This window comes from Bemisia tabaci, chromosome 4 (assembly GCF_918797505.1).
Source record: "Bemisia tabaci chromosome 4, PGI_BMITA_v3".
NCBI lineage: Eukaryota > Metazoa > Arthropoda > Insecta > Hemiptera > Aleyrodidae > Bemisia > Bemisia tabaci.
The window spans coordinates 45,880,157-45,907,967 of record NC_092796.1 but is presented as its reverse complement, the minus strand read 5'-3'; the positions used below and the strand labels follow the sequence as shown (position 1 = coordinate 45,907,967).

The following is a 27,811-nucleotide window of genomic DNA, read 5'->3' as shown; positions in this document are numbered from 1 at the left end:
GCTTTTTTTGAGCTTGGGAGTTGATTTTAGAGAAAACCAGTGGTACCATCGTGTTTCTCGCGAACTTTTACATATGATTCATGAGTCCAATCGCAAATTCCTCACACCTACAACATCCCCATTGCAAAATGTGACAGCGATGCATATTGTATCAACCTCGGGGAGCGTAACAAGGGGGGGGGGGGGGTTGCGAAACAGGAGCCAGACGTTAGAGGATCGAAAGGGTTTATTTAATACTAGTTAAGTTGTAATGTAATATAAGTTATCTCGGCGGTGGAATAGCACTGGAGTGCCGTATCGAGATCCCCGTTCCCGTCCTGTCTCCATGCGTGTATCGGCGGAAGTAAAAGAGGGTGGCTCGATTAATGTGCTTGCTCGGGGGAGAGTCCCGATGAAGGGGCTGCGACGCTCAGTGGGGCCTCCTCCTTTTTCCATGACCAAAACTTGATTCATGTTACTGTTTTCCTCAACTATTTTAAATCTATTATCAGTTTCAATTACAGATATAATAATTAAAATTAGAATGGACCATATTAGACAAGGTACGAATTTCAGCATTCTGATACCTGTGTCTTCATCAAAATTTCACGTAAAACACGATGCGCACAACGAAAATCACCGAAATCAACTCCTCCCGAAGATATTCAATGATTCTTAGTGCGTGAATTGAATCCGCCCGCTCATGTAATTTCAATGTTCTACGTGATTCACATCGCGCGCTACACGTTATCATGAACGTTTCTGCGATAAAAAAATCTGGCAACCTCAATATTGACGCTTATTGGCTCAGCTATAGCAAATTACTTGTAGTTTGAAAAACACATGGTGGGAAATGAACATTGCTCGATTGAGAAGCTTGCTAAAACCGTTGTAGTGCGCGATTTGATTCGCGTAGAGCTTTGAGTACCTTGTGAGCGGGCAGTTCAAATTCCTCGTAGCCAATGTGAAATAAAAATGTTGATATCTTCGTTAAGAGTTGGTTTCAGTAATTTTCGTTGCGCAAATCGTGTACTACGTGAAATTCTGGTTAAGGAACATGTATCAGAATGCTTAAATTCGTACCTTGTATACCTTTATACCACACTATCGCAACTAAGTACAAAGTCGCAATATTCGGTGACATCCCATGAAATTCTGCCTTGAGGTTTTGTAACATTTTAAGGTCTGTAATTTTCATGGCATCACTATTTTCGTTGCAGGACATTGGGTGGGAAATAAAATATAAGGAGGAAAAACGGTTGAAATCTCTGCAAGATATGGCCCTGCCTTATCTTGCGCATGAAGTGCTCATTAATAAAAATGGGAATTGCGGGTCAATGATTGAAAGGACGGCTAGATTTTCATGGAATGACGGAAATGGTATTTGAAGTCAAATAATTTCATTTGACGTCGTGAAAAAGCCAAGAAACCTCATAAAACAAACTTTTTGGGTAATCATAGCATCCTCAACGCCTCCATGACCAGTGAGGGCGCGGTTCTGGAGCATTGCTGACCTACTGTGCGGTGGCAGGGGTGCGAACGCGCGCGATAGGGCGGGCAAAGAATAGCTTTTTGCGGTCAGTCAAGTGAAGCAGTACAATTGCCGCTCATTTGTCACCCTGCTCTCTATTAGCGATCACTTAATGTTTTTACTACAGCTTTCTTTTAACGTCTCCCCTCCGCTATCGGTAATTACCTCGCCCCTCAACTTAAAACCGTTCTCTCCCCTCCCGCCCCGCCGCGCCCTTTCGGAGATTCCTTACTTTCACCCATATCCTTATGGAAGGATAAACCTGGGTCTTGTTGGAGTCTTGCTTTTTCAACCGTTTGTTGCATATTTTGTCCGTGTAGATTTTACAGCGACTTTTTACTCTCTCATAGATTTTACAACTCGGTACATATTTATGTTGCACCTCTGTACAATGGAGGGTAGCGTGGAACCAGAACTCGATTGTTGCAAATATATACAGGGTTATTCAAGAGTCACGCACCACTGGCCGTAACTTTAAGTTCTAATCATGATATCGACTTGCGGTTTAAGGCGTTTTTTCTCATATTGAGGGGGGAACTTTTCAAAGTACTTTCCAGTTTTTGATTCCCTGGGAAGGAGGAGGGCGGGGGGCAACTCGAAAATTTCAAATGGCCACACACTTTTGAATAACCCTGTATGTATATATACTTTATTTGTAACAAGACGAGATAATCGCGGTGCGGGAGATTGCGGCGGCCAGGCGATGGGCAAGAGACGAGTCCTCGGAATCGGTCACAGCGATAGATCAGGCCGAACAGCACAAAATCGACCCCCAGCATCCTAGATCGGGTGCATATGTACCCATCCTTGAACTTGGGCTAGAAAGGCCAAGTGCGAGAATAGCACCCTACCGGTAATCTCGGAGCAGGCGACCTTGATGGCGATAATAACCACGAGATTGTCAACAGCAGGGCTGCTTCCGACCTGGTGCCTGGTGAGTCGCACCGAGTGTGACAACCCTCCCTCTCTCCTGTGAGAAGGGCTGCTTAGGGGCAGGGCTTCAAAAAATTGTGTGTCGCGTCGGACCGCCAGAACCTCTCGCTCTATAAAAATATGCAAGAATCGTCATAAAGAAATATACACAGGAATACATGGTTAAGAACATGCGCAAATTCAAGGAACCAGCTGTCAGTGACAGCCAGCCACAGCTGGAACGCCGCGTCGCTCCTTCCCCAGGGATTCCATATACTTTATAAGGTGTGACCTTTGCGCTTGCGAAGCTCTTGTCCTTGTCTTCTTTTCCTTCTGCTGCGCTGCTGATGCCGGCGCTGGGTCTACGGTATCCCCCTCGCCGTCGGATGATAAGCTAGAGCTTGTACTCATTTCAAAATGCACCAAACAGAAACTGTAACGTTCTCTAAAACGTACATATCGTGGATGTAAGGGTGGAAAAACACAACACAAAGTGAATGTAGTGGTGTCAAACTGTAATGAAAATAGAAGCCGGCCGAGGCCCGGCCTCCAAGAGGTACAATCGAACTCTCAAACTGAACTGTCTCTCCTCTGCCGAAGACTAGACTAGTCAGTCAGTCTGTCTTGGTCACTGAGACCGTTACTAGATAATATCCATCGACAGGTTCCGATATGAATTGAGATACTTTCCCGTCTCGCTTGTAGGAAATATTTAGGGTAATTTTTCCATCTCCGTCGCTCGAAATTCTTTTTTCTGAAAATCTTGCGAATACGTCCTCCTTGCAATAAATTATCTAGTTTTTGGCACCTAAGAAACCGTGAGATCTCGGGTAGTGAATGGTAAATGAAGCGACTGAGGGCCAATTCCTCTATTATTTCAATTTTTCCTGCTATACTTGAGTTTTCCGAGGATCCTAATGTGGCTAAAATGCGAATTCTTGTGGAATTAAGTCTATTATAGAAGTCAATAATAGGTTCTCTTGAATTTTGTTTGATACCATTCATTTCTTCCATTAGCTGGACATAATTTTTTCTATCTAAGTAGAACACGTCCAGAGCCTCCTTAAGTTCTTTCCATGTTGTAAATTCCTTCGCCCTTATTTTAGACTTTACGGAACTGCTTAGTTTGGCATAGATGATTGTTAAAAGTGGGACAGAGTCATGGGCGATCTGCTCCACATTATTACAACTGACAACAAAATCATAGTACTCCGCGGTATCCCCCTTAAAATCTACTATGAGGTTTTGTAAAAATTTTAAATCCTTAATTTTAGTTTCATCATTGATTGGGGCCATTTTTGGGTAGGTAAGGTTAGGAATAAAACACGACAAGAAACAAAATAAAGACAGAGTAAAAACAGGTAAAAACGCACTTCACACACCTTTAGAGATTGACGTGCGATGAGCCAGAATGGTAGGGAGGGTCCTTTTTTCGACTGCGCCAATGTAGTGGTCCTGCCCCTTTGTCAGGATCGGGAATCTACTTCCGACATTATTTTATTAAGAGTTTCTTTCCTCTTGGGATAAGAGTTAATATTTGCAAAGAATTCTACATCGTTTTTTGTAACAACCGTTTTAGTTTTTGGAGCAAAGAATGATGGAGCTGATACCTCCATATCTGATTGAAATACGTCTGGCGTATCAATTTGAAAGTCTTCTGCTATAATTCCGCACCCAAACGGAATGTCAATTCGTCCATTACCCTTGAATATTACTGGGGTGCCTATATTTTGGTCATCACTGTCTGGACACTGAACAGTGGCTCTAATGGGTTCAGGGACACTAAAAATCCAAGAGTTGGATTTCTGGGGGTTGTAAAACAATGGCTGCCTTTTGGCAGGTACTACAATTTTATCGCAAAATTTAATGACATCATTAGTGATGTTGTTATAAACTGCGTACATACAAGTGTTTGGCTTAAAAGATCTGATAATTGATGAAGGTGGACAAATTGTGATAGCCAACTTTTTACATTTTAAAAGGTCTTCCGTAGATAAGGCCGAATAGATTAATTTGCTGCTGCTAATTGCAGCGTATTGGGCGGGTGGGTTAACAAAAATACCGAAAGAGTTGTTTGGGAAGGAAATGGGAATTGGCACTAATTAAAATACATTGAAAAAACGGTCTTGAGTTTTTAGTGGAATATCAATAATAATATGCAAGGAATTGTCTTCGATGGCGGCATGAACATTTGTTACAGAATAGTATTTTGAAAGAAAAGAATTAGATATGGGAAAAGGCATCTGGAATCTTGCTGGCAGAAAATTATCGATTTCTCTTAAATCTGAGACAAATTTGTCTCTAGGTAGAAAGAATGTGGACAAATGACCATGAGCAATGTGCTCTAAAGCAAGTTTAAGTTCTAACAAAAACGAGTTCGCTTCAGCGAGCTTATCGCGAATTCTGCGTCCAAAAACATTTGCTCTATTTGCCTGTTGACTGATGTTAGATTCACTTTCTAATCTATAGAAAGCTTTAGATAAAATTTCCGTTTCTGAAGTTAAGTTTTTTACAATATTAATAGATTTATTTTGGAAAATATTTAAGTTTTTCATGACAGAGATCTGCTCTTCTAAACGATGTTTAATTTGGACATCATTATTTTGTAATTTACTAGTTATGGATTTCACCTTTTGGAATTGATCTGAGGTGGCCGTGCCGAACAGGTAGTGCATGGCAGTGCCAACGAATGATAACGGGGCTGAATTTCTTTTAGACCTTGTAGCTGGATCCCAAGACTGGCTGATCTCCTGAAAATTGTTATTTAGTTCGGAGAGCTGATGACGATACAGGTTTACCTCCTCCCTGATTGAGTTTGCCAGGAAAGAGGGTGTTCCTGTGCCTCCAATTTTCCGTTCTAGATCGCTAATTGATGAATTGATTGCCGTGAGTTGGGGTAACCATTCTTTGAGTGGAACAGTTAGGCCCAGCATCCAATGGTGGCCAGAAACCAGGATTGCCGATTCGTATAGAAAAATAATGCCAGAGTTTGATTCCAGAGGTTCGATTGTTACATGAATTGCAAGTGTCCCGACAAAGAGTCCCAATAGGGTAGCCAATACGTGATTTCTGCAAATACGAGTAGAGCATCAGCGTTGCATAATACAAATTACATGAATACAGGGGAGGTCATAGCTCCTCAATAAAAATTTGTTGTGCAAATTTACATCAAATGATAAAACAAAGTATGCCATAATAATATATGCCAAAGAATTAAAAATAAAAATGCCATTATAAAAATGCCAAATATGCCATACATGTCATCTGCCATTTAGAATAAATCAAAATATACATTGTATTGGTGAATTTCGTGCATGTATGCATTATTATAATAATTAGGGTATTCATTTTCCCCTGCTATTTCCTCGTTCCACGTTCTGACTGTAAATTGATAATTTGGAAGAATAGGTCCCCATAAGGTTATTCCGAGGTGGATTGCGAGCACTTCTGTTTCGTAATTGGATAAATTCCTTTCATGATCATCTAAGATTCTATACACAACATCGAGTAACTCGTTGTTGTGGTACAACTCAGCATTTATTCCTGTGTTCCAGAAGTCTGTACAAATAATGGCTCTATTAACAATGGGTAGTGGCATTTTGTTACAATAAATTAATTCCCCAACAGGTTCAGGTACAGATGGGATTTTCAAAATTTTCAAATTTCCAAATAATTTTTAGATTGTGCTGAAACAGAACGAGGCATATTATATTTAATTATTAATATGAATTTTAAATATCTAAGAACATGAGGCGAGCCACCAAAGTACGCTGGACTCTTCTTTTCTTAATTTCGAACAAAATTTCTTCTTTAACAATTGACCATGCGATACGCGTGTCATCGCCGCATCTACATTGGACGTCATTACTGGCTTGCCACCTGGCATATTGCTCCAGGCTTGCCATGGACGCGCAAATGTCCATTCTAACCGGTGGCTGGAAAATTGCAGTTCTCCAGCAAGATGGCGAAATTCGAAAAGTGCCCATGAGTCTAAATATCGGTTAGTTCCAAATGAACAACTCGACTAGAGAAAGAAAGGTAGAAATGAAAAACTCACCTTCAAGTAGCGAAACCACTCGCAGGAAAAATCAGGAAAACAGAGCTATTTACAAAAGCTGAACAAGATCATCTGAAAAAAAAAAAAAAAGAAGAAAAAAAAAAAGACAAATTATTAATCTAAATTGTTAAAGTTGAGAACAATGAACCAACAAAGATAATTAGGAAAAAACCCTCCCAAACTTCAGGTTCAAAAAAGAAATACGGAACTGACATTACTGCTAAAGATTTTTTTTTTTTAAAAAGAAGAAACCCTTCAAATGGCGAGGTAGGCAAAAGGTACGGGCGATAATCAAAAAAAAAAAAAAAAAAAAAAAAAAAAAAACCCTTCAAAACATCAGATAGGCAAAAACCAAAACAGGAATAAATTAATCACCTACATAAAGTATTGTAGGCGAGACATCTGTACTGAAATTCTCTCAAAAAATAAAAAATATTAATCGAATAAGCGACGTAGAAAAAATCAAATCTTACCTTAGAAAGCTAAAGGGAAGATTAGACAGAATATTTACAATATATACAAGGAGATCACCGGTTCATCTGTAACAGAAAGAAATAAGAAAACAAAATTATTAATATTATAAGTTGTAAAAATTATATTAATTTTAGAATATAAATGTAAACATAAATTTCAGAAATAAAGTGAGAAATGTAAATATAAGTCAAAGTTCTTGAATCAGAATCATGAATAAATAAATGATCAAAAACTTTCAATGTAAGTAAGAGCCAGAAAATAAAAATACCAGAAACAAGGATAGGCAGAGAAAAAACGCCGTCGAGTGCAGGCCAAACTGGGCGCATTGCACCCGACAAAAACAACCTCAAGAGTAACCTGTAATTCCCGGCCCGAAAAAACTAAGTGAGTTACTGAGTCCCCAGAGACGGGAGAACGAGATTCAACCCGCGAATCAAGCCCAGCGAGATAGCCCTGCTGACTTAACATCCCCAGAGCGCGGAAAAGGGAAATTAAATCACCCCGGCGGAAAAATACTACAAAGCACCGAGAGGAACGTTTAACCACAAAACTAGACGCAAAACAATTGCCAACAATAAGCCTAAGTCCGCGAAAGTTTAGAGTACGCACAAACACAGGATCCATAGCGATAGGGAAAATGAAAGTAAAAAGATAGGATCAAACACTTAAATAGAACTAGTTATCTCGTAGTGTACATAAACAGTATCAGAAAATTAGAGAAAGAAAAAAGGAGACAGTTGCCAAATAGAAAAAAAAAAAAAAAAAAAAAAAAAAGTTCCACGAAATGAAAAATCAAGAAAAATTTGAAATTTTACCTCAACAAGCCGTATTGCCGACAACAGTCGTCTTGAACGAGGAAGTCAATATGTCCCGGGACAGAAAATACAAACACAGAAAACGGTTCTTGGAGAGTAGCGATTAAACGGAAAACCTCTCCGGAGGCGTAAACCGCGCTAGAAGTGGACACCAAAGCCCCCACAAAGCGAAGGGTTGCGGACATGTAGGAAAATAATTCGCGAACTGATGCAGCACGGCCCGGGGGACAGAAAATAGCAATGCAGCTATTTTGACAAGTCATTACAACAGAACCGGGGAGAGCCAAATTAACCAACTGACAAAGGGCAACTACGTCCATGACCGAAGAGAAACGAAGGAAACGAGCGAAGAGAACCTTTGAGACTGAGATGCAGAAACATACTAACCACGACTTTTATAGACGAATGAACCTCAAAAGCGAAAACGTAATTAGGATTCCCCATAAGGTTGCGCGGAGCGACACTAAGAGAACAGCATAATCTTACAGAACTTCTCTCGCAAAATCATGACTCTCCATATTTTCTATTTGTTAAATTCAGTAATTTGAATTAAAGTATAAAATAAAATATACATACCTCCTAAAGGTCGAAGGCATCGAGAGCCCGTTGCCGAGCCACCTCGTCCCACCAGTCTCTTCGGAGGCGTGGGTTCGAATCCCGTGACGATGGGTGACGGGTCCGGCAGTATGAGATGAAGCACAACAACTCCGAAGTTCGTGTATACTAGCAAGAACTGTGCTCGACAAGGGCTCGAGCGTCGCGGTGTCGTAGCTGCTGAACTTGTCCTGAAAGCCACCACCCTCACCTTAAATATCCATCGCCGGAGCTTGGGGCATTCGGGCCTAATGAGCCACTCGGCGAGCTTGTGCCCCAGCTCAAGGTCGATGGGTATTTTTGGGAGGTGAATCCTCTGCCAATGTGATGGCCCAGGGCGAGTCGGCTGTGGTGTGCACCACATCCAGTTATCATGGCCATTTTTTTTCTACTTGAAAAAAAAAAAACAACAACAACAACAACACGAAATTGATAAAATGATGTTATTTTTTATTTTTATTTTTTGTATGGGGTTCTCTTGTTTTGAGAATGAATAATTTTCCTATTCACAACCTATCCATTAACCACTGGGTGTATTTTTCGCTCCAGTTATACATCACAGAAACATCCGACCTGTGTTTTAAGTCACATGTCAAGGTTTTGAAGTGGTAATATTCTGGTGATGATTTAAATAGTGCATAATGAATTTCAGGCATATTAGGAAAAGAGTGAATATTAAAAAAGCTCCCTGCAGACTAGCTATATTTTTGCGGTTGAGAAAGTAACTCGTGAAGTAGAAAGTTTTCAGTTGGATTGTCAAAAGTGTAAAACCAGCATAGTTCTTTTTGGAGATCTTCCATCAACTGCGTAAGGAAAAGTGTGAAATCATCGGCACACAACACTGATTTAAGAAGATAAACTTCCTCTCGCAGGAACACATTTATAAATTCATAAATATATATACACACACAATATTGATTAATTAATATTGGTAACCCTATTAGTTCAACACTACGGAGCAAGAGGGTATATTTAAAGATTCGAGGAGGAGTGGCAATTTGGAAAAGAATGATGATTTGTTCCGGTGTTATTTTGCTAACGGAAAGGATTGACAACTTAGGGACCATTTCCTCCTATTTGCGGCCAAAAAAAGAAAGAAAGAAAAAAGAATTGACTTTAAAAGAGATACATACATATTTTTACAAGAATAAGTAAAGGGTCATTTATTTATTTCCTTTTCTTTTATTTTGATTATCATTGATGTATGTATAGGGGGGACTACATAAACAATTCTTATTAATTAAACGCAAAAGAGAATGGATGCAGTTCCTGCTTCAATTTACTTAGTTGAGAATTTAATTTCGCATACGTATCACTATTTTCAAATAAATTAAAGTGCCATTCGAGATCAGGGAATGATTCCCATGTAAAAAAGCGCCGCGTGTTGGAATTGCTGTCTTGGAATGTTACCAATTCCATCGCCAGAAATTTTAAAAATGTATTATTACTTTGAATTGTTAACCCTATTTCTTCATCGAAATCTTTATATAATTTAAACATCATTAGAGCAAAATCGGACTTGGATACGCGCGCTTTCATTTCCAGAAGTATACCGGCAAACTTCTCGAGACTTTCTCTCCATTCCTTACTTCGTAAAACGTATAGTTATATGTGCTGATGAAAGTAGTCACTTTCATCATGAGCATATATTTTAATTTAACAGGGATGGTAATTTGGGATTGGAGGAGGAATAAAATATGCTCCGGAGTCGCTGAATAGAAAGCCATAAATTGAAGGTTCATAGAAGCTTTGACATCCATTTTTCCCTCCTGCTTCCTTTGTTGTTCTAGGGACAAAAATATTTAGATTGAAATAAATATTCATTGCTCGTTTTCTATACTGTATTTTATGAAATCAATGGTTTTTTTTTCAAGAGGAATTTGGGATGTTAGAGAATTGAGGTTGGTATCCTTAAGGGGAAGCTGACGTGGTTGGTTCGGGGGAAGTTGACGTAGATGCTTCGGGGGAAGCTGACGTGGATGATTCGAGAGATGAAAGTTAGGGCTTGGGAGGAGTTCGCTGTGTTAACGGGGGAATTGGATAGTCTGCATCTTCGTAAGATGTGGGGATAAAGTCGGGGTGAGGCTGGCGGGGTTGGTTGGGGTGAAGGGGATAACTCATGTACCCCGGCGGGAATTTTAGATTCTTCATTGTTGGTAATCCACATAATGCTCATAGTAAGTTATCTAAAGAATGAGAAAAGAAAATTAAATTTTCTGAGAAGGATTAAAAAATTAAGAATAATGGATCGCATTTAGGGGGAAAAAACAATTTTTCTCTTATTTTGAAGTTATATACATGAATAATATTATCAATAAAAACACACTAAAATACAAAAACAAATGGGTTTACAATTAAGGCTAGAGGAGACATAAAACAACCAGGACGTTTCGGGCCAAACAATATTTTAAAAAAGAAGCAGGTTTCCATTCGCATCTAATCATTCTACTGCGAAAAGCTTTATTTGTCGGAAACGGATCTTTATTACATAAAATAATAATTGGGGTTCTCATAATAACGGCATCATTTTTATATTTTACTTTTACGTTTAACGGATCTCCAGCGAATAACTTTTTACAATCTTCAAAAAAATCAGATTCACAAGAAGGTTCATTCCAAATAATTAATCGTTTTTTTACACATTCCATTAATGGAAAAGCACAATTTTTATTTGAGTTTCCAGCATGTCCACAATTTAACATAAACTGTGCAACACAATCAAAAAAAAAATTTTTTCCAGCATTAGGATCTGATCTAATCAATAAGCAATTTTTTTTCGGATATCTGCAATCTAATATATCAACAAGAGCGTGTAAAAAAGCAGGAAACTCATCTCCAAATTGATGTACCAGTAAAAGTTCTAAAATTTGAATAGATTCTTTCAAAGGAAAAAATTCATGTTTAGGATTATCACTATTGAAATATAATTTTGAATAAAAACACACTAAAATACAAAAACAAATGGGTTTACAATTAAGGCTAGAGGAGACATAAAACAACCAGGACGTTTCGGGCCAAGTATGTTGTGTACAGATACTGGACTACCGGATGAGGATATGACAAATGACGAAAAACAGCAGATATCGTGTGTGCAAACAAATGTATATGAATCGGTAAACGTACAGAGGTGTGACACTAAATATAACGCTAAGTCAAGGCGTCGCGAACCCGGCGTGGTGGCCCGAGCAATGGCCGAAATCAGAGTGTCGCCAAATTCGGTGACCTGTTCGGATGTCCGGACCGGATGTTATCACCTGAGGTGATAACGGTGCCCAGCTAATGAACAGATATCGCCATGAAGAGAAATTAAAAAGTCTTGAAGGTTGAGGGTTCACAACTTGGTAGTTAGGTGGATAAAGTTGATAATGCAGTGTCCCTAAGGTACATGGTGATAAGGGATAAGGGATACAATTACGGGAAATGCATAGAAATAAGGTAAAATGGCAAAATGAGGGTAAGAAATAATTTAGGAAAATGCGATTTGAATAGGAAATGGTACGTTTGAGGAAAGGAAATCTTGCTTGTGGAAGGTAGGGAATTGAGGAATATGAACATTTTAGGAAGTACTTTGACGTTTGCAGTGGCGTGGTGTCCATAGGTTCGCAGTGTTCGCCGAACACCCTAAAATATTTTGAAACAATTAATAAATTATGGCTAAGAATGTGGGAAGCAATACAGAATACAGAATAGTAGATTGCAAATGAGTATCGGGCGCTTGGCTTCCGACAGCGGCATGTGGCGCGGCGGAGAGAGAAAATCCTGTGACGCGTGGTCCGCACCGGCTACCGAACCTGAATGATCTGCGTACGGTGAGGAGAGAGAACCTGGGTGCAATGATGAAGGGGAAAAGGGTACACGAGAGAGGAGAGGCACCGGCGCGCGGCGCAGAGCGGAGCGTGAGCATTGGGTTCGGAGACGAGTGCGGACCGCGCTCGCGGAGGGAACACAGCAGAGAGAAAAGGGAGGGGAAAAGAACGAGAGAGGAAAGCCGCTCATCAGTCCAGCTGTTTCCTATAGCAGTGGTCCGCAGGGGTTTGCGAACCGCCGAATTTCCTCTATGCCGCGATTCGCCCTCCGCTTCCCCCCCTGCGCCTGCGGGCCGCATCTCCCAGTTTCACAGTCTCCCTCTCCCACCTCTCTCTGCAGGTGCGTGTTGCGAAAATACGTTATCATTTAACAAAATAAATTACAGGAAAACGATCGGTAAAAAGAACAAAATTTCAATGACAATTTACCGGCACAATTTTCACCAGAAAGGGTTAAAATCGTGTTCTTGCGGCTTCATTTTTTAAAAAGTTTCCGGGGGAGGCCCCCCGAACCCCCCTTTAAGGAAGGGGATTGAACCTTTCTGACCCTCCCCCCCTCCCCCTTAAAGTTAACACTCCTACCGAACGCCTACCAGATATACACTGAGAAAAATCTATGGTTTATAAACCTATTAGTGGTAAATATGGAACACCACTAATAGTAGTACCTCTACATATAATAATAGCACATATACCTTAGTTATGGTCTCTGTACCTTAATTAGGTACAGAGACCTTAGTATGGTTCACAGACCGAGAATCAGTAGTTTATTTACGACTATTATAGGTGTTCCATATTTACCTCTAATAGGTTTATAAACCATAGTTTTTTCTCAGTGTAGTCACGCCACGCCACTGGTTTGATGATGTGACGTCGGACGTCGGCAAGCCCCAGGAACCCTCAGGGTAAAATCAGCAGGAACAGCTCAGGATGCAATCAGAAGCAGCTCGAGAACAGTGGGTTGCAATTCGTAGCAACGCGAAGTGGTTGGCACGTAAAATTAAAAATTCGTTTCAATATTGACTGCGCCAGTGTACCGTTACTTGGATGCGCCTCTGTTAAATTTCCAATGGTCTGGCATCGGAGAAAACGAGAAATTTCTGGTCGGGAATAATTAATGAATCGACTTAAAGCTAGTTCTTCTATGATCTTAACTCTGCCTCTGATTTCGTCGCCTGTTGATGATCCTAATGTTGACAATAAACGAGACTTAATATCATCTATTTTAGAGTGGAAATCATCAACAACCTCCTTGGGACCTTGTTCTACCGTATTCAGTTCTTCCATTAGTTGTACATAACTTTTTTTTCTAGATAGTGAGCGTCAAGTGCAAGTTTCAATTCTTTCCAAGATTTAAAAGTCTGATTCCTAATTCTAAGACACACAGGACTGCTCAATTTATTATGAATAAGATTTAAAAGGAGATGTTTTACCGAGTCATCAGCCATTGCTACAGTGTTGTCACATTCTACGACGAAATGATAATATTCTGTCTTGTCACCGGAGAATGATGGCAAGCACTCACCTAAAAAGGATAAATCTTTAACACCTTCAGTTGCCATTTTCTCTCATTTTTTAATTAAATTTGGGGTAAAGGATGGATCAAGAGGGTGGGAAATTTAAGCAAGCACACAAAACGCGAACATTATCAACACAAAGAATAAGAGAATGCGGCGGACCTACTTCAGTAAAATTGTGCGTGGTGAAAAACGGTCCGTTTTCCAAGGGATGGTCCTTTTCCGATGAAGTGGTCCTTCCAGAAAGTTGTCTTTTTTCCAGGGGAGTGGTTCTTTTTCCAAGGGAGTGGTTCTTTTTCCGACTGCGCCACTGTTGTGTACAGATACTGGACTACCGGATGAGGATATGACAAATGACGAAATAGCCGAAGCGATGGCCGAAATCAGAGTGTCGCCAAATTCGGTGACCTATTCGGATGTCCGGACCGGATGTTATCACCTGAGATGATAACGGTGCCCAGCTGATGGACAAATATCGCCATAAAGAGAAAGTCTTGAAGGTTGAGGGTGACAAGGCCGGACTCCGCGCGGGTGATTAGATAGAAAGTGCAACGTACGGAATCTGGTGATGTGACGTATGAAGAGAAAGAAAATGAAATAGGGCAGGAACGTAACAATTACATGCCATTCTCAACTGGAACAGAAGCTAAAAAATGTAAAAATTAAAACGAGAAAATGAGCATGCAACTGACCGAGGTAGGAATCAGTGCAAACTGAAAAACAGAGCAAAGACGGACAGAGGGGCACTATCACCTCCTTGATTATTATCAAGGGGCCTGAGATATATAATTCGTGATTAAAATCCATTTTTAAAGACTTAATGGGCTGGCCCCCGAAACGTGACAAGACCAACTCGTCAGGGACAAACCCAATAGTGGAGCTTAATTCCGTGTTGTCGGATTGTCGCAGTTGCTCACGGCATTTCCCAATGCGGATAACGCAGTGCAAGATACATTCGGCAACATCTAAGCCGCGGCCGCATGAGATCGACCAGCGAATTACGGCTGATTATCACGCCGCGAATCGAAGGGATCGTTCCGGAGCCGGGGGCGTCAAAAATGCGTCCATCTGTCGAATTATGACATTATAGTCGCTAGTGCAACTTGTCCATAGTTAGACAACGTTGCCAGATATCATAGTTAAATGTCATACACTTGAGCTGTGTAAACGAGTATAAATCTTCCTGTTTTGATGGCTTTTCGATAGCTTTTCGATGGCTGAGATGACCCCCTCAACAGTCACGGGATTGAAATTAAATACACTACTACACCTTGTTAAATAATCAAAAGCTAAAATATCTATTTCCAAATTACTATCATTAGTAAAGACGAAGGTGAAATGCTGATTGAAAAGATTTGCCAAGATTGGCAAATCTTTTCAATCAAACCCAGCGTTAAAGTCCCCGGACTTCAATAATAAAGTTGAAGAGAAATTCGCTCTCACCGAGGGCAAAAATGAAATGTTGCCTGCACCTTGGAGGCAACTTCCAGGGAACAAGAGTTGATAGGGCCAACTCGCTGCGGTTCATTAACAGCTTCGGAGAAAGTTTCTGGTTTGCGTGCAATGACAAACCTGTGAATGTTTTCATTTATTTCATTTAAACCCTTTAAAACATTATTTTTTGAAGGTTCCTCCAGCTTTTAAAAATAATCCAACCTATAATTGGACTGCATTTTGCAAAAAGGAACCAAGAGCGTTCCAATGTCGCTAAGATTGTGCAATTTTTCTTACCTTGAAAATATAATCTGATCATCTAAACAAATTTGATCTTTATTCGTAATAAACTATGATTTCAAGACGAAAATTACCTACAAAAATTTAATTTTTTACATGATTTCAGTAATTTTATCGCAAAGAATGTAAGTTGTACAGTTTTAGCAACATTGGATTTCTCTTGGTTTCTAATTGTAAAATGCAATCCAATTGTCAATCCACTGACCCTAGAAATCTCCAAAACATTCCAGGTCTTTTTCTTTGTTCCCTTTTTTTTTTGGTGTGAAAATATGTGTCGAAGTCGTAACAGGTGGAAAGTTGAAAGCGGAAGTGGAGAGGAGGCCACGCGATTTGGAGGCGCGGAGTCGGGTCATGCTTGGCTAGCTCTATAACTTGATTTGGGCCGCGCCGCACTCCCGCTCGCCTCTGATTGTTATTTATTTAGCGTCCTTAAGAGCCACCCCCTGGCCCCACCCGTAGCCCCGGGCCCGGGCAGATGTTGTCTGTCATCCGAGCCGCCCCTCTATTGTCCACCATCCGTAATTCGCTCGCTTACTAAGTACTATAACTTTTTCCGAGGGCTTCAGCCAGACGGAGCGTGTATTATTCCTTGCGTTCTTTCGTGTGATCGAAAAAATTGGAATATATTTGGACCGCGTTTAACAGAAAGGTACCAAGCCACATCAGTTAGTGCCAAATTTAATCGGGCAAGTTAATTTTTTTCATGAAAACGGTTGTGCGGATTTTCGTGCAAATTTCAGTGAAAATTCTTTATAATTTGAAGCAAATTCCTTAAAAATTTCAAAGGAATTCGCACAAACGATCTCTCGTAAAAAATTAAATTGCCCAGTTAAATTTGGCAATATCAGATGTGGCTTGGTTCCTTTCTGTTAAACTCGGTCCATTTACGAACCAAAATAAGAACTCCGGAGAAAAAGAAAATGTTCTCAAAATTGAAGCAAAAGCAACAGTTCCATAATTTGAATACTTTCTCTTAGGGTAAAAAATTAAGCTTCAGGATTTTCCGAATTGAAATATAATTTTTCGAATAAGAGAAAGTCTGAGGGTTGAGGGCGATGAGGCCGGACTCGGCGCAGGGTGATGAAATGGACTGCATTTTGCAATTTGGAACTATAAATTCTGGCTCTTCTGGAAAAACACTTATGTGCATAGGGAAACTAATGGCACATACGTCGTTTATAAACCGGACTAGATTTCATAGTTCCAAATTGCAAAATATAGTCCAAATAGAAAGTGCAATGTGTAGATTTCGGCAATATGACATCTGAAGAGAAAGACCAGATGTGTAATGAATGAGATGGGAAAGAATGCGGATAAGTATAACTATGCTACATGGCAGGCACACAACAAGGTATATGCTCGTTAATAAGATTAAATATGATGGGTACTTCTCAGGAAGTAATGAGGCCCTTAAATGTATGTTCGCACCATTTCACCACCACATCATTTTGAATCAAATCGTGTAAAAAATATATTTTTGGCATGTTCTCAGCTTTAGCGCTCCTTATTGAAATCTAACCCGCTATTTTGTAAGTTGTGTCATTTCATCTACATTCACCGAAAAAAAAAGTTCGGTAAATCCGAACTAGTTAGGATCATATGGAACCACGATTTTGTTCGGTACACAAGACCGAATTATTCGGTCTGCTCAGCCGAACTGTAAGAATTTATTATGGTTCGGTCGCACAAACCGAACAATTCGGTTGTGTGTACCGAACAAAACCTGGTTCCATATGATCCTAACTAGTTTGAAGTTACCGAACTTTTTTTTTCAGTGTTCACCACCAAATGTAATGTCTATGAGTTGAGTGCATTGAGAAAATTTGGATATACGGTGGCGAGTAGGTCGGTACAAGAAATTAGATCTCATTCTATGTTGTAATAGTGGACCAAAAAAGAAATTGGCCTTTTCAAAAATCTGAGAGCAGGTTGGTTCTCAATTCTACCTTTTTTGCGCACCTCTCATCTAAATTTGATTTATCTTTATTTTTCTCTAAAGACACCCAGGCACACTCATTTACAAAACAGGTCCCCCTTATTTTCTGCTTTGTAGATTTATTATTTTTCTTTCTTTTATCTGTCCTGATCAGTCATTTTATCGTAAAAATATTGGTAGTTTAGTTTATGTTATTTTTTTATTCATGTTTTGATATGTTATTTCATTGTAAACACATTTGTTGCGATCAATTATCTCCTTCGCGCATTCCTGTTTTGATTGTTTATTTTATTGTAAAAACATTTGTTGCGATAAATTATTTTCTTTGTGCATCCCTGTTTTGATTGTTTCATTTTATTGTAAAAATATTTGCTGTGTAAATAAACTGTTATAAACTGATAAATTTGTTGTTTCATTTTGACTTGAAGTGAAAATCCATATTCTTCGGTTGCAATTGAGGGCTTGGAGGACAAGGCGCATAAGTGCAGTTTTTGAAAAAATTAAGATATATCAATGATTTCAAGTAAAACTAGTCTTATTGCATATTCTGTGAAAAATTCGCTCCCAAATTCGAATTTTTAAGCACCAAAAAGTCAGTTCGAACTTTCTTACCGCCATAAGGTCAATGTATATGTAATTTCGAAATTTCAAACACGTATTTCTCGTAATAGCTAAAACCTGCCCTTGTCCTCTAAGCTTTTCAATTTCAAGTCTTGATTCTGAACCTATTAATAGTAAAAACCTCACTTCGACCCCAATTTCGAGGGCCCAAAAATGGGCCGTTTTGGCCCTTTTTGTGCATGGCTCTTTGTTGTGCTGTGTTATAGTAGTCTTCTCTATTGAGAGCGCTCTTTTGATGTTGAGATAGTGAACTTTGATTATATTCTTTCGAATGATTAAATGAGAGAGAGAGAAAAAAAAGAATTAAAAAAATAAATACATTCATTCCTAAACGGAGCAGGTTCAACACAGAAAAAAACTTTAAGAGCGCCCCGTTATCGAGGTCTAGATAGCTGAGCCCTGCTAAAAATGGTGAGTACAAATGAGTAGAAAATGAAATTCATATGAATAGAATTTCAACTCATATAAATAGAATTTCAACTTATATGAATAGAATTCAACTCATATGAGCAGAATTTCTCAATTCACTTTTCGCCGACTCATATGATTAGAGATTCTAACTCATATGACTAGCGATTTCAACTCACATGAGTTCAGCGTTGAATCTACCGTGTCCGATATCTCAGAAACTAGTCACCGCATCAAAAAAATTATAAGAACAAAATGTTCTTATTTTTCAAATTTATCTGCTATGTCGGTGTCTCCTGGTCAAAAACACCACTTCTGAATAATGAAAAAAATTGAATTCATGTGAGTTGAACTTTTCTACTCTTGTGAGTAGAATATTCTAGTGATATGAGTAGGATTTCTACTCATATAAGTAGGAAATTCTACTCATGTGAGTCGGCGAATTCTGAATAGCCTACTAGATTGCATCGCTTTTGAAACTGAACAGAAAAAGAATAGATATCTCTATTGCAGAATTGGTAATTTCAGAGGCGTTAAGACAGCGTTTTAGGCCACTTCCGTTATCTTGGCTTTTTGAATTTTGAAAATTCGACTTTTACTTCCATAAATACACCCTGGCACCAAGTTTCACAAAAATCGATCGACAGGAGCCGCTTATCGTGGGATCAGCGGACCCTACACAGTGGTAAATTATACCAGTCAATTTACAAACGGCAGTGCGCCTTCATGTTCGTCTGATACTGTGCAATACTTCCGAGGTGGAATAGTTGCTCGGAGCGCCTTCAACGGCATCGCTTTACCTCGATGCCTGATGGCGGAATATATCGACGAAAGTACACCCTAGGGTGTGCGCAGTTACACAGATCTCAATACCGACGGTGAGATAAATAACATTCGTTCCTCAATTTGTGACCTTGCAAGTTTTCCACTGCCCATTTTACGGGGGTAAACTGATGTGAACACTTTAAAATAAGCCGTGATTTTTCCGAGATTAGATGAGAAATGTTATTTAAATGTTTCATTCAAATCCATGTGAATGCTGTCGTTAACAAGAGGAAAAGGAGTAACTAATAGTAGGAATTCTCGAACAAGCTGAAGCGGATCTTAGCCCTTGATGTAGACGGACCTGAGAAGTTGAACAAGTGTTGAAGCAAACTGACTGTCAATACAGTGTTATTGTCATCTCGCTTTTGGGCTTTTTCCTCTTTGATGTAAATATTATAAACTTCGATTACATACCTCCGAATGATCAAGGAGAAATTGAAAAAGAAAGGTAATAGTAGTACTTATTTATTTTGAAGAGGTGCCTTGGCATCTTCGGCCACTCACGCCTCTGCAAGAGGAATGAAAAAATAAGTACAAGATTAAATGGGCAAGCTGTTTCAACCCAAAAAACCGAGGAGCGCGCAGATATTGAGGTCCTTATTAGCTGCATGAGAATATACAGATTTTCAACGAAAGCTTAGAGATAGACTTGAATGAAACATCAAAATAAAATTTCTCACCTTATCTTGGAGCATATCTGCAGATTTTAAAATGTTCACATTGGTTTACCCGCATATATAGGCAGTGGAAAACTTGCGACGTCGCAAATTGAGGTATGAACGTTTTTTATATCACGTTCGGTGAGGAGAAAATGTGTAATTGCGCACGCATTAGGGGGCCATGTCAGAGGTAATCGTAAACATTCGCCATCAAGTCGAAGCAATGCCGTTGAAGGCGCTCTGAGCAACTATTCCGCCACGGAAGTATTGCACAGTATCAGACAAAATTGAAGGCGCACTGCCATATGTAAATTAACTGGAATCGTTCACCACCGTACGATTTGCGGCTCCTGTGCGATCGATTTTTGTGAAACCTGCCACATAGGTAGGCATTTTTTATGGGAAACTTGAATTTCAACTCAAATTTTTAAAATTCGAAAATTCAAGATGGTAAATGCGGGCTAAAATGCTCTCTCGCTTCCTGCTCGATCGATCTTTGTGAATCTTGATGCCGAGGGTTTTTCTTTGACATTCAGAATACAGCCACTCGGTGGATGACACTTAAGGGTCATTCCCCCTCCCCCACAAGGGGGGGGGGAGTCCTTTGGGGGTTTTGAGCCGGCTTTTGATGGCTTTAAGGTTTAATTAAGAGCCTTGTTAAAAATGGGTCGAAATATCCTCCAAAAGATCAATCACTGGAGCTGAAATACAATGGCAAGCTCTATTAGACCATACTATAGGAAGATAACTGTCAAAAGTCTTGGACCTGAAGGGCAAAATCTTGAAGGAGAACTGAAGATAATCACAAAGTGGGTAGTGGATGGGTCCTCCCGAAATCCTCGCCAAAAAAAAAAAAAATGTTTGGGATTCTAAAGAGGATACTCCCGCAAAGACCCTTCGGTACGTAATTCGTCTTCATCCGCTATGCATCTTGTGCCTTTGGAATTGCTATATCGACGGTGAAAGTCGGCAATCACAGAACTCGATTTGCGACGTCGCAGACTTCCTGTCATACTTTATTCTTTAAACGGAAAACTACTCAACGGTAGTTTCCTTAAAACTGCCGTGATTTTTCTTCTATGTGCGAGGAAAATTCTGCAAAAACTGCAAGGAATCATGTCCATTTGTTCTCCTTTAAAAAAATAACATAGTTGCGGAGATTTTCAGACACCGCAAACGAGTTATGTGATTGCCGACTTGCACCGTCGATATCTGGCTCGCGCATAGTCAATTTGACAAAATCCGCGGCCAAGTTCTAGGTACCTTTTTCCGTCAGCCTATGCGTTTCGAATTTATTAAGGAAAACGATGAGGTAATCCAAAAAGAATATGTACACGAGTTATGGTGGAGACAGGAAAACTCTCAGAGACGAAAATTGGTAGAATAATGGTCGTAACTCATGAAATGATATGTAGTATGATCGATGGGAAGGTTTGTAACAGCTTTGCTAGGTAATTGCACATCGACCCTCAAGTGTTACATATTGACGGTGAAACTACCAAACCACGTATCTCGGTTTGCGACGTCGCAGACTTCCTGTCATACTTTATTTTTTTAATGAAAAACTACTTAACGTCTAGTCTTGATAATTTCTGTGATTTTTCCTCTTTGTGCGGAGAAAATTCTGTGAAAATTTCAAGGAATGATATTGATTTGGTCGACTTCAAAAAAATAAAATGCGAGCGTAGATTTTTAAACACCGCAAACGAGATACGTGGTTTGGTAGTTTCACCGTCGATATGTATAGATATGCTGCCGTGCTAAGGAAGAACGCCGTATGAACATTCGAGAGTTGCCAAATTTCCCTTAATAAAACATGTATTTTTGACGATATTTATGCGCATTTTTCTTTCAAACTTTCAGATATTTTAGATGGAATTGCGTACAAAATAGTCTGAAAATTTGGGGAAAAAGTATTCTCAATTTTCCCAGTAAATTCGGTTCTTATCGAAAGAAACTTGGCACCGCCCGGAGGCTCATACGGCGTTTTTCCTTAGCACGGCAGTATGGTGCTACTTCTAAAGAATTCAACAAAGTGGAAAAGGTGTTTGAAACAGCCGTCGAAGAGAATATATCAATTTGGCGTTTCTACTCTTCATACCTGGATCCGAGTCATGGAGTTCCTTCTGCTTTTAGCCTATAAATTGCGCACCGAGGAAAATAAATTAAAACAAGCTTCTAGGAAGAAAACAAAAAAGACCGAAGAAGAAAAAAGAAGATGGAAAAAGAAAGAGATGAAAAGTACAGAGAAGAACTGGCAACAGCGAAGATTGCAATCCAGAATCAATTCCGGGAGCGACTGGACATCTCAGCTGATGTTGTGAAACAAGGATACGGGACAACAAATGATGGAAATTGTGCCAGAAAATTTTTTGAAAACCCAACAATTACATCTGGAATGACAGGTGTAAGCGAAGAGATCATAGGCAGATTTAAGATAATTTTACGGGTGAGAAAAACTTATTTAAATTATGTCTGTGAACAAAAATCACATAACCCTTCATTTAATGAAAGTCAATATTGTTTTATTTTCAGAGAATTTTTCGCTGAGACAAAAAATTTAATGAAAAGAAGGGGACTCTATTCTCATCAAAATTTTCATGAATGCAAGTTTTAACGAGTAAATTTGCTATCTTTATTTTTAAATATACAGGGTGGCCCAGACCTACCGTACCAGGCCTTTTTTTCGGTTAATTTAGGTCGCACGAGGTGCGGGATCGCGGAGATGAAGAGGGAATCGACCCCAAGGAATCCGAATTTCATGGTCCCAGAGCCCCCTGGGGGGGGGGGGGGGGGTCCGTACTTCAAAAGTCAGGGTTAATGTCAAAATTTTGAAATTATTTCATCGGAATCAGAACGTACGGAAATTTTTAACTTGAATCGACACCAAGAAATCCAAAATCGGCCCATCCGGGTCCAAAATACCGACCTCTAAAGGTGGGGGACAGAGTCCCCTTTTAAAAGAAATCAAGTTCGTTGAATTGACGTGGAGACTCGGAAAAAATGTGTATTCATGGGTAATCGACCCCAAGGAATCCAAATTTGAGGGTCCCATTGTCCTCAGAGACTTTACTGATGGGGCACAGGGGTAACCTCACCACCGGTTAAATTTAAAAGTTCAGAGACCCCCTGTGCCCCATCAGAAAAGTGTCTGAGGACAATGGGACCCTCAAATTTGGATTCCTTGGTGTCGATTACCCACGAATAGACATTTTTTCCGAGTCCCCACGTCAATTCAACGAACTTGATTTCTTTTGAAAGGGGGCTCTGTCCCCCACCTTTAGAGGTCGGTATTTTGGACCCGGATGGGCCGATTTTGGATTTCTTGGTGTCGATTCAAGTTAAAAATTTCCGGACGTTCTGCTTCCGCTGAAATAATTTCAAAATTTTGACAGTAACCCTGACTTTTGAGGTACGGACCCCCCTTTTACCCCCCCCCCCTCCCAAGGGGCGCCAGGGGAACTCTAGGACCATGAAATTCGGATTCCTTGGGGTCAATTCCCTATTCATCCCCGCGATCCGGCACTTCGTGCGACCCAAATTAACCGAAAAAAATGCCTGGTACGGTAGGTCTGGGCCACCCTGTATTAAAGAAACTTAAAAAATATAATACATCCTACAATATCATATAAGAATAAAAGATGCCTCTCTCTCCTCCTCTCCACATTTTATTCTTTTTTTCTTTTTAAATTTCAGGTCTTAGCTAGCAGTTTGGAAATAGATGTGATGAAATATAAAGTTTACACAAAGGAAACAGCGGAAATTCTGGTTAAATCTTATAAATGGTGCAGTATGACTCCCAAGATGCACAAACTTCTGATTCACGGATCAGAAATAAGCTAGAGCTCTAGTGCCAAAAGGTAAGATTATTTTCATTTCCTCTCATTTCCTTTCAGCTCTTCATTATTCTGCCAAATGCTTGGTCATTCACGATTAGGCAATTCATACAATTTTTCAACGCATCAATAAACTTAGAAACTTAGAACTTAGTTCCCCATAAAAAATGCCTACCTATGTGACAGGTTTCACAAAAATCGATCGCACAGGAGCCGCAAATCGTACGGTGGTGAACGATTCCAGTTAATTTACATATGGCAGTGCGCCTTCAATTTTGTCTGATACTGTGCAATACTTCCGTGGCGGAATAGTTGCTCAGAGCGCCTTCAACGGCATTGCTTCGACTTGATGGCGAATGTTTACGATTACCTCTGACATGGCCCCCCAATGCGTGCGCAATTACACATTTTCTCCTCACCGAACGTGATATAAAAAACGTTCATACCTCAATTTGCGACGTCGCAAGTTTTCCACTGCCTATATATGCGGGTAAACCAATGTGAACATTTTAAAATCTGCAGGGATGCTCCGAGATAAGGTGAGAAATTTTATTTTGATGTTTCATTCAAGTCTATCTCTAAGTTTTCGTTAAAAATCTGTATACTCTCGTGCAGCTAATAAGGACCTCGATATCTGCGCGCTCCTCGGTTTTTTGGGTTAAACAGCTTGCCCATTTAATCTTGTACTTATTTTTTCATTCCTCTTGCAGAGGCGTGAGTGGCCGAAGATGCCAGGCACCTCTTCAAAATAAATAAGTACTACTATTACCTTTCTTTTTCAATTTCTCCTTGATCATTCGGAGGTATGTAATCGAAGTTTATAATATTTACATCAAAGAGGAAAAAGCCCAAAAGCGAGATGACAATAACACTGTATTGACAGTCAGTTTGCTTCAACACTTGTTCAACTTCTCAGGTCCGTCTACATCAAGGGCTAAGATCCGCTTCAGCTTGTTCGAGAATTCCTACTATTAGTTACTCCTTTTCCTCTTGTTAACGACAGCATTCACATGGATTTGAATGAAACATTTAAATAACATTTCTCATCTAATCTCGGAAAAATCACGGCTTATTTTAAAGTGTTCACATCAGTTTACCCCCGTAAAATGGGCAGTGGAAAACTTGCAAGGTCACAAATTGAGGAACGAATGTTATTTATCTCACCGTCGGTATTGAGATCTGTGTAACTGCGCACACCCTAGGGTGTACTTTCGTCGATATATTCCGCCATCAGGCATCGAGGTAAAGCGATGCCGTTGAAGGCGCTCCGAGCAACTATTCCACCTCGGAAGTATTGCACAGTATCAGACGAAAATGAAGGCGCACTGCCGTATGTAAATTGACTGGTATAATTTACCACTGTGTAGGGTCCGCTGATCCCACGATAAGCGGCTCCTGTCGATCGATTTTTGTGAAACTTGGTGCCAGGGTGTATTTATGGAAGTAAAAGTCGAATTTTCAAAGTTCAAAAAGCCAAGATAACGGAAGTGGCCTAAAACGCTGTCTTAACGCCTCTGAAATTACCAATTCTGCAATAGAGATATCTATTCTTTTTCTGTTCAGTTTCAAAATCAATGCAATCTCAGCTATCTAGACCTCGATAACGGGGCTCTCTTAAATATTTTTTTTTTTTGTTGAACCTGCTCCGTTTATGAATGCATGTATTTATTTTTTTAATCCTTTTTTTATTAACTCATTTAATCATTCAGAAGAATATAATCAAAGTTCACTATCTCAACATCAAAAGAGCGCTCTCAATAGAGAAGAATACTAACACAGCACAACAAAGAGCCATGCACAAAAAGGGCCAAAACGGCCCATTTTTGGGCCCTCGAAATTGGGGTCGAAGTGAGATTTTTACTATTAATAGGTTCAGAATCAAGAATTGAAATTGAGGAGCTTGGAGGACAAGGGCAGGTTTTACTAGTACTTTCCTAAGTATGGACTTGGGAAACCCCATAATCAAGTTTATTATACTTTCTTGATAAGAAAACTTGATACTTAACAATTAAGGGATACAGCTGATCTCTACTTTTATTGAAAATTATGCTTAGTTTTTGTTTGTTTTTTACCTCAACTCTAGTTACTTTTAATTCATTTTGTCACTCGTTGGCCTATCATATTCTTTCTGTTTGTAGGTACGAATCCTGTGAATTGAAAAAAGAAGATGATCTTTGACTGTGAGGCCCAAGAACTTTTAATGCCCATCTATCAGCTTGATGACAGCAGTCTAAGTTAAGAGTTTGAAGGGAGTGATAGAGGTGAAGGAGATGAAGAAGAGGACCATGAAAGTAGCGATGATAGCGATAGTTAGGTTTTTTAGTATTACGCTTTCCTGATTGTGTAACGGTGTTTACGATGTTTTTTTTTTAAATAAAGAGAGTAAGAAGAATATACATTTGTATAGTGTGATTAATTTGTGTTTTTATTTGGAAGGATGGAGGGGGTCGTCGCGTGTATGAATTAGATGAGTAATAAACCTTTCATATGCGTCCTTTAAAATTTTACTTGAAAGGAAAGTACCTTAAACACTTGAAACTCCGAATGAAATGAGTGTAGAAAGTGCAAACTTATCTGTTGTTGACCAATATCTCTCTTTTTATCCAAAACTGTGCCAAAAGACGTATTTAAACCCGGTAATCAGTAACATAGTCATCAAAAATTAAATCCGCGACAAAAAATACATAGGATTCATTTATCTTGATATGTTTTATGAGCGAAAATAATATGTAAATGAGCAAACCAAGTCGCCTGAACCATGTCCAGCCGAGCACATTTGGACCACATTTTGCAATAAGGAACCTCAATTTCTGGCTCATTATAGAAACAACATAGATGCCATCGGTTTCCCTATGCAGAAAGGTGTTTTTACAGGAGAGCCAGAGATAGTGGTTCCTTATTGCAAAATGTTATCCATTTGGCAACACTCGAATAGAAAAGCTACCTTCTAAATTTTTTGTCAAATTTCACTGTCACACGATCCTATTCTAAAAATATTGAGCTCAGTAAGAGTTCAAATGGATAAATCGTTTTAAAGCTGTACTTCACGGTCACTTCATGAAAATTTTAGACTGCTTCATATAATCCAATAAATAATAATTTTTTGACATCTGAACTACTGTCATTAAAAACTGTGATCAAGTCAAGCAAAATGGACTTCAGGTGAAAAAAAGAAAAAAGTAGGCTCTGCCATGGTTCATGAAGGATTATTGAGTCTGCTTCTCCAGATTATATAGATTAACAAAAAATAATAAAAACTGACCAAACTTAAACATAATTAAGAAAGATATCGCCCATCAAAAAACACAGCAGCGGGGCGATTATTGAAATTTCTTGTTTGTCGGGACAACATAGATGACATAGGTTAAAAGGCGGAGCGTGATTGGTCGGCTATGTCTTATCGCTGCTTTATCGTGCCTTTGTCAGGTGGAATGATCGACAAGCTAACGGCACCTCTTAAGTTTCTGACAGTATGTCGATCATTCCACCTGACAAAGGCACGATAAAGCAGCGATAAGACATAGCCGACCAATCACGCTCCGCCTTTTAACCTATGTCATCTATGTCGTCCCGACAAACAAGAAATTTCAATAATCGCCCCGCTGGAAGTCATCTAACACGAAAGTGCATCCTAGGGTTTCTTCTATCTTGGTTTCACCCGTGTTTTATGTCCAGCATCCATTGCAAATGTGAATCACTTATTGATGAGTCCAAGATGGGAATGTCCCATTTTGCCTGACTCCATCACAATTTTCAATTAGGTATGTTATTACTTTATCTAAAAAATCAGTGTCTGCTGGGAGTTGTGGACAGAAATTTAAACTGGAGAAAAACAGGCAGTAACCAAAATTTCGGGAAAACTCATGAAATTTTTGTATGGCAAGTCTAAAGAAAAAACTGAGGGAAAAAATATTTCAGTATTGATTGATTTGAAAAAAAAAAAATTAAAATGAAAGAGCAAAAATTTCAGGGTGAACGTCAAATTCCCTAGGTTTTCACTCAAAATTTCATTTCCTGGATTTTCCCAGTAGTAGAAACCCTGTCTTAGTTTCATTTTGACACATAGTTTTTGATATTACATGATTTTCCGACTAGGACTAACAAGAA

At 39.4% G+C, this 27,811-nt stretch overlaps 1 protein-coding gene across 2 annotated transcripts in view; it reads left to right on the top strand.

Annotated features, from left to right (window-relative positions):
- LOC109038076 (uncharacterized) overlaps positions 1-26,466 on the top strand; it is a 56,734-nt gene extending 30,268 nt beyond the window's left edge. Inside the window, exons 1-3 of one of the 2 annotated variants that reach the window (XM_072299942.1) lie at positions 21,612-22,317; positions 23,565-23,728; positions 25,843-26,466. In XM_072299942.1, coding sequence (XP_072156043.1) covers positions 22,087-22,317; positions 23,565-23,711 — 378 coding nt within the window. In that variant the 5' untranslated portion in view covers positions 21,612-22,086 and the 3' untranslated portion in view covers positions 23,712-23,728; positions 25,843-26,466. Of the gene's footprint in view, positions 1-21,611; positions 22,318-23,564; positions 23,729-25,842 lie in introns of those variants that run through there. The other variant, XR_011899782.1, reaches the window with a different exon arrangement.
- Positions 26,467-27,811: the final 1,345 nt, after the last annotated feature.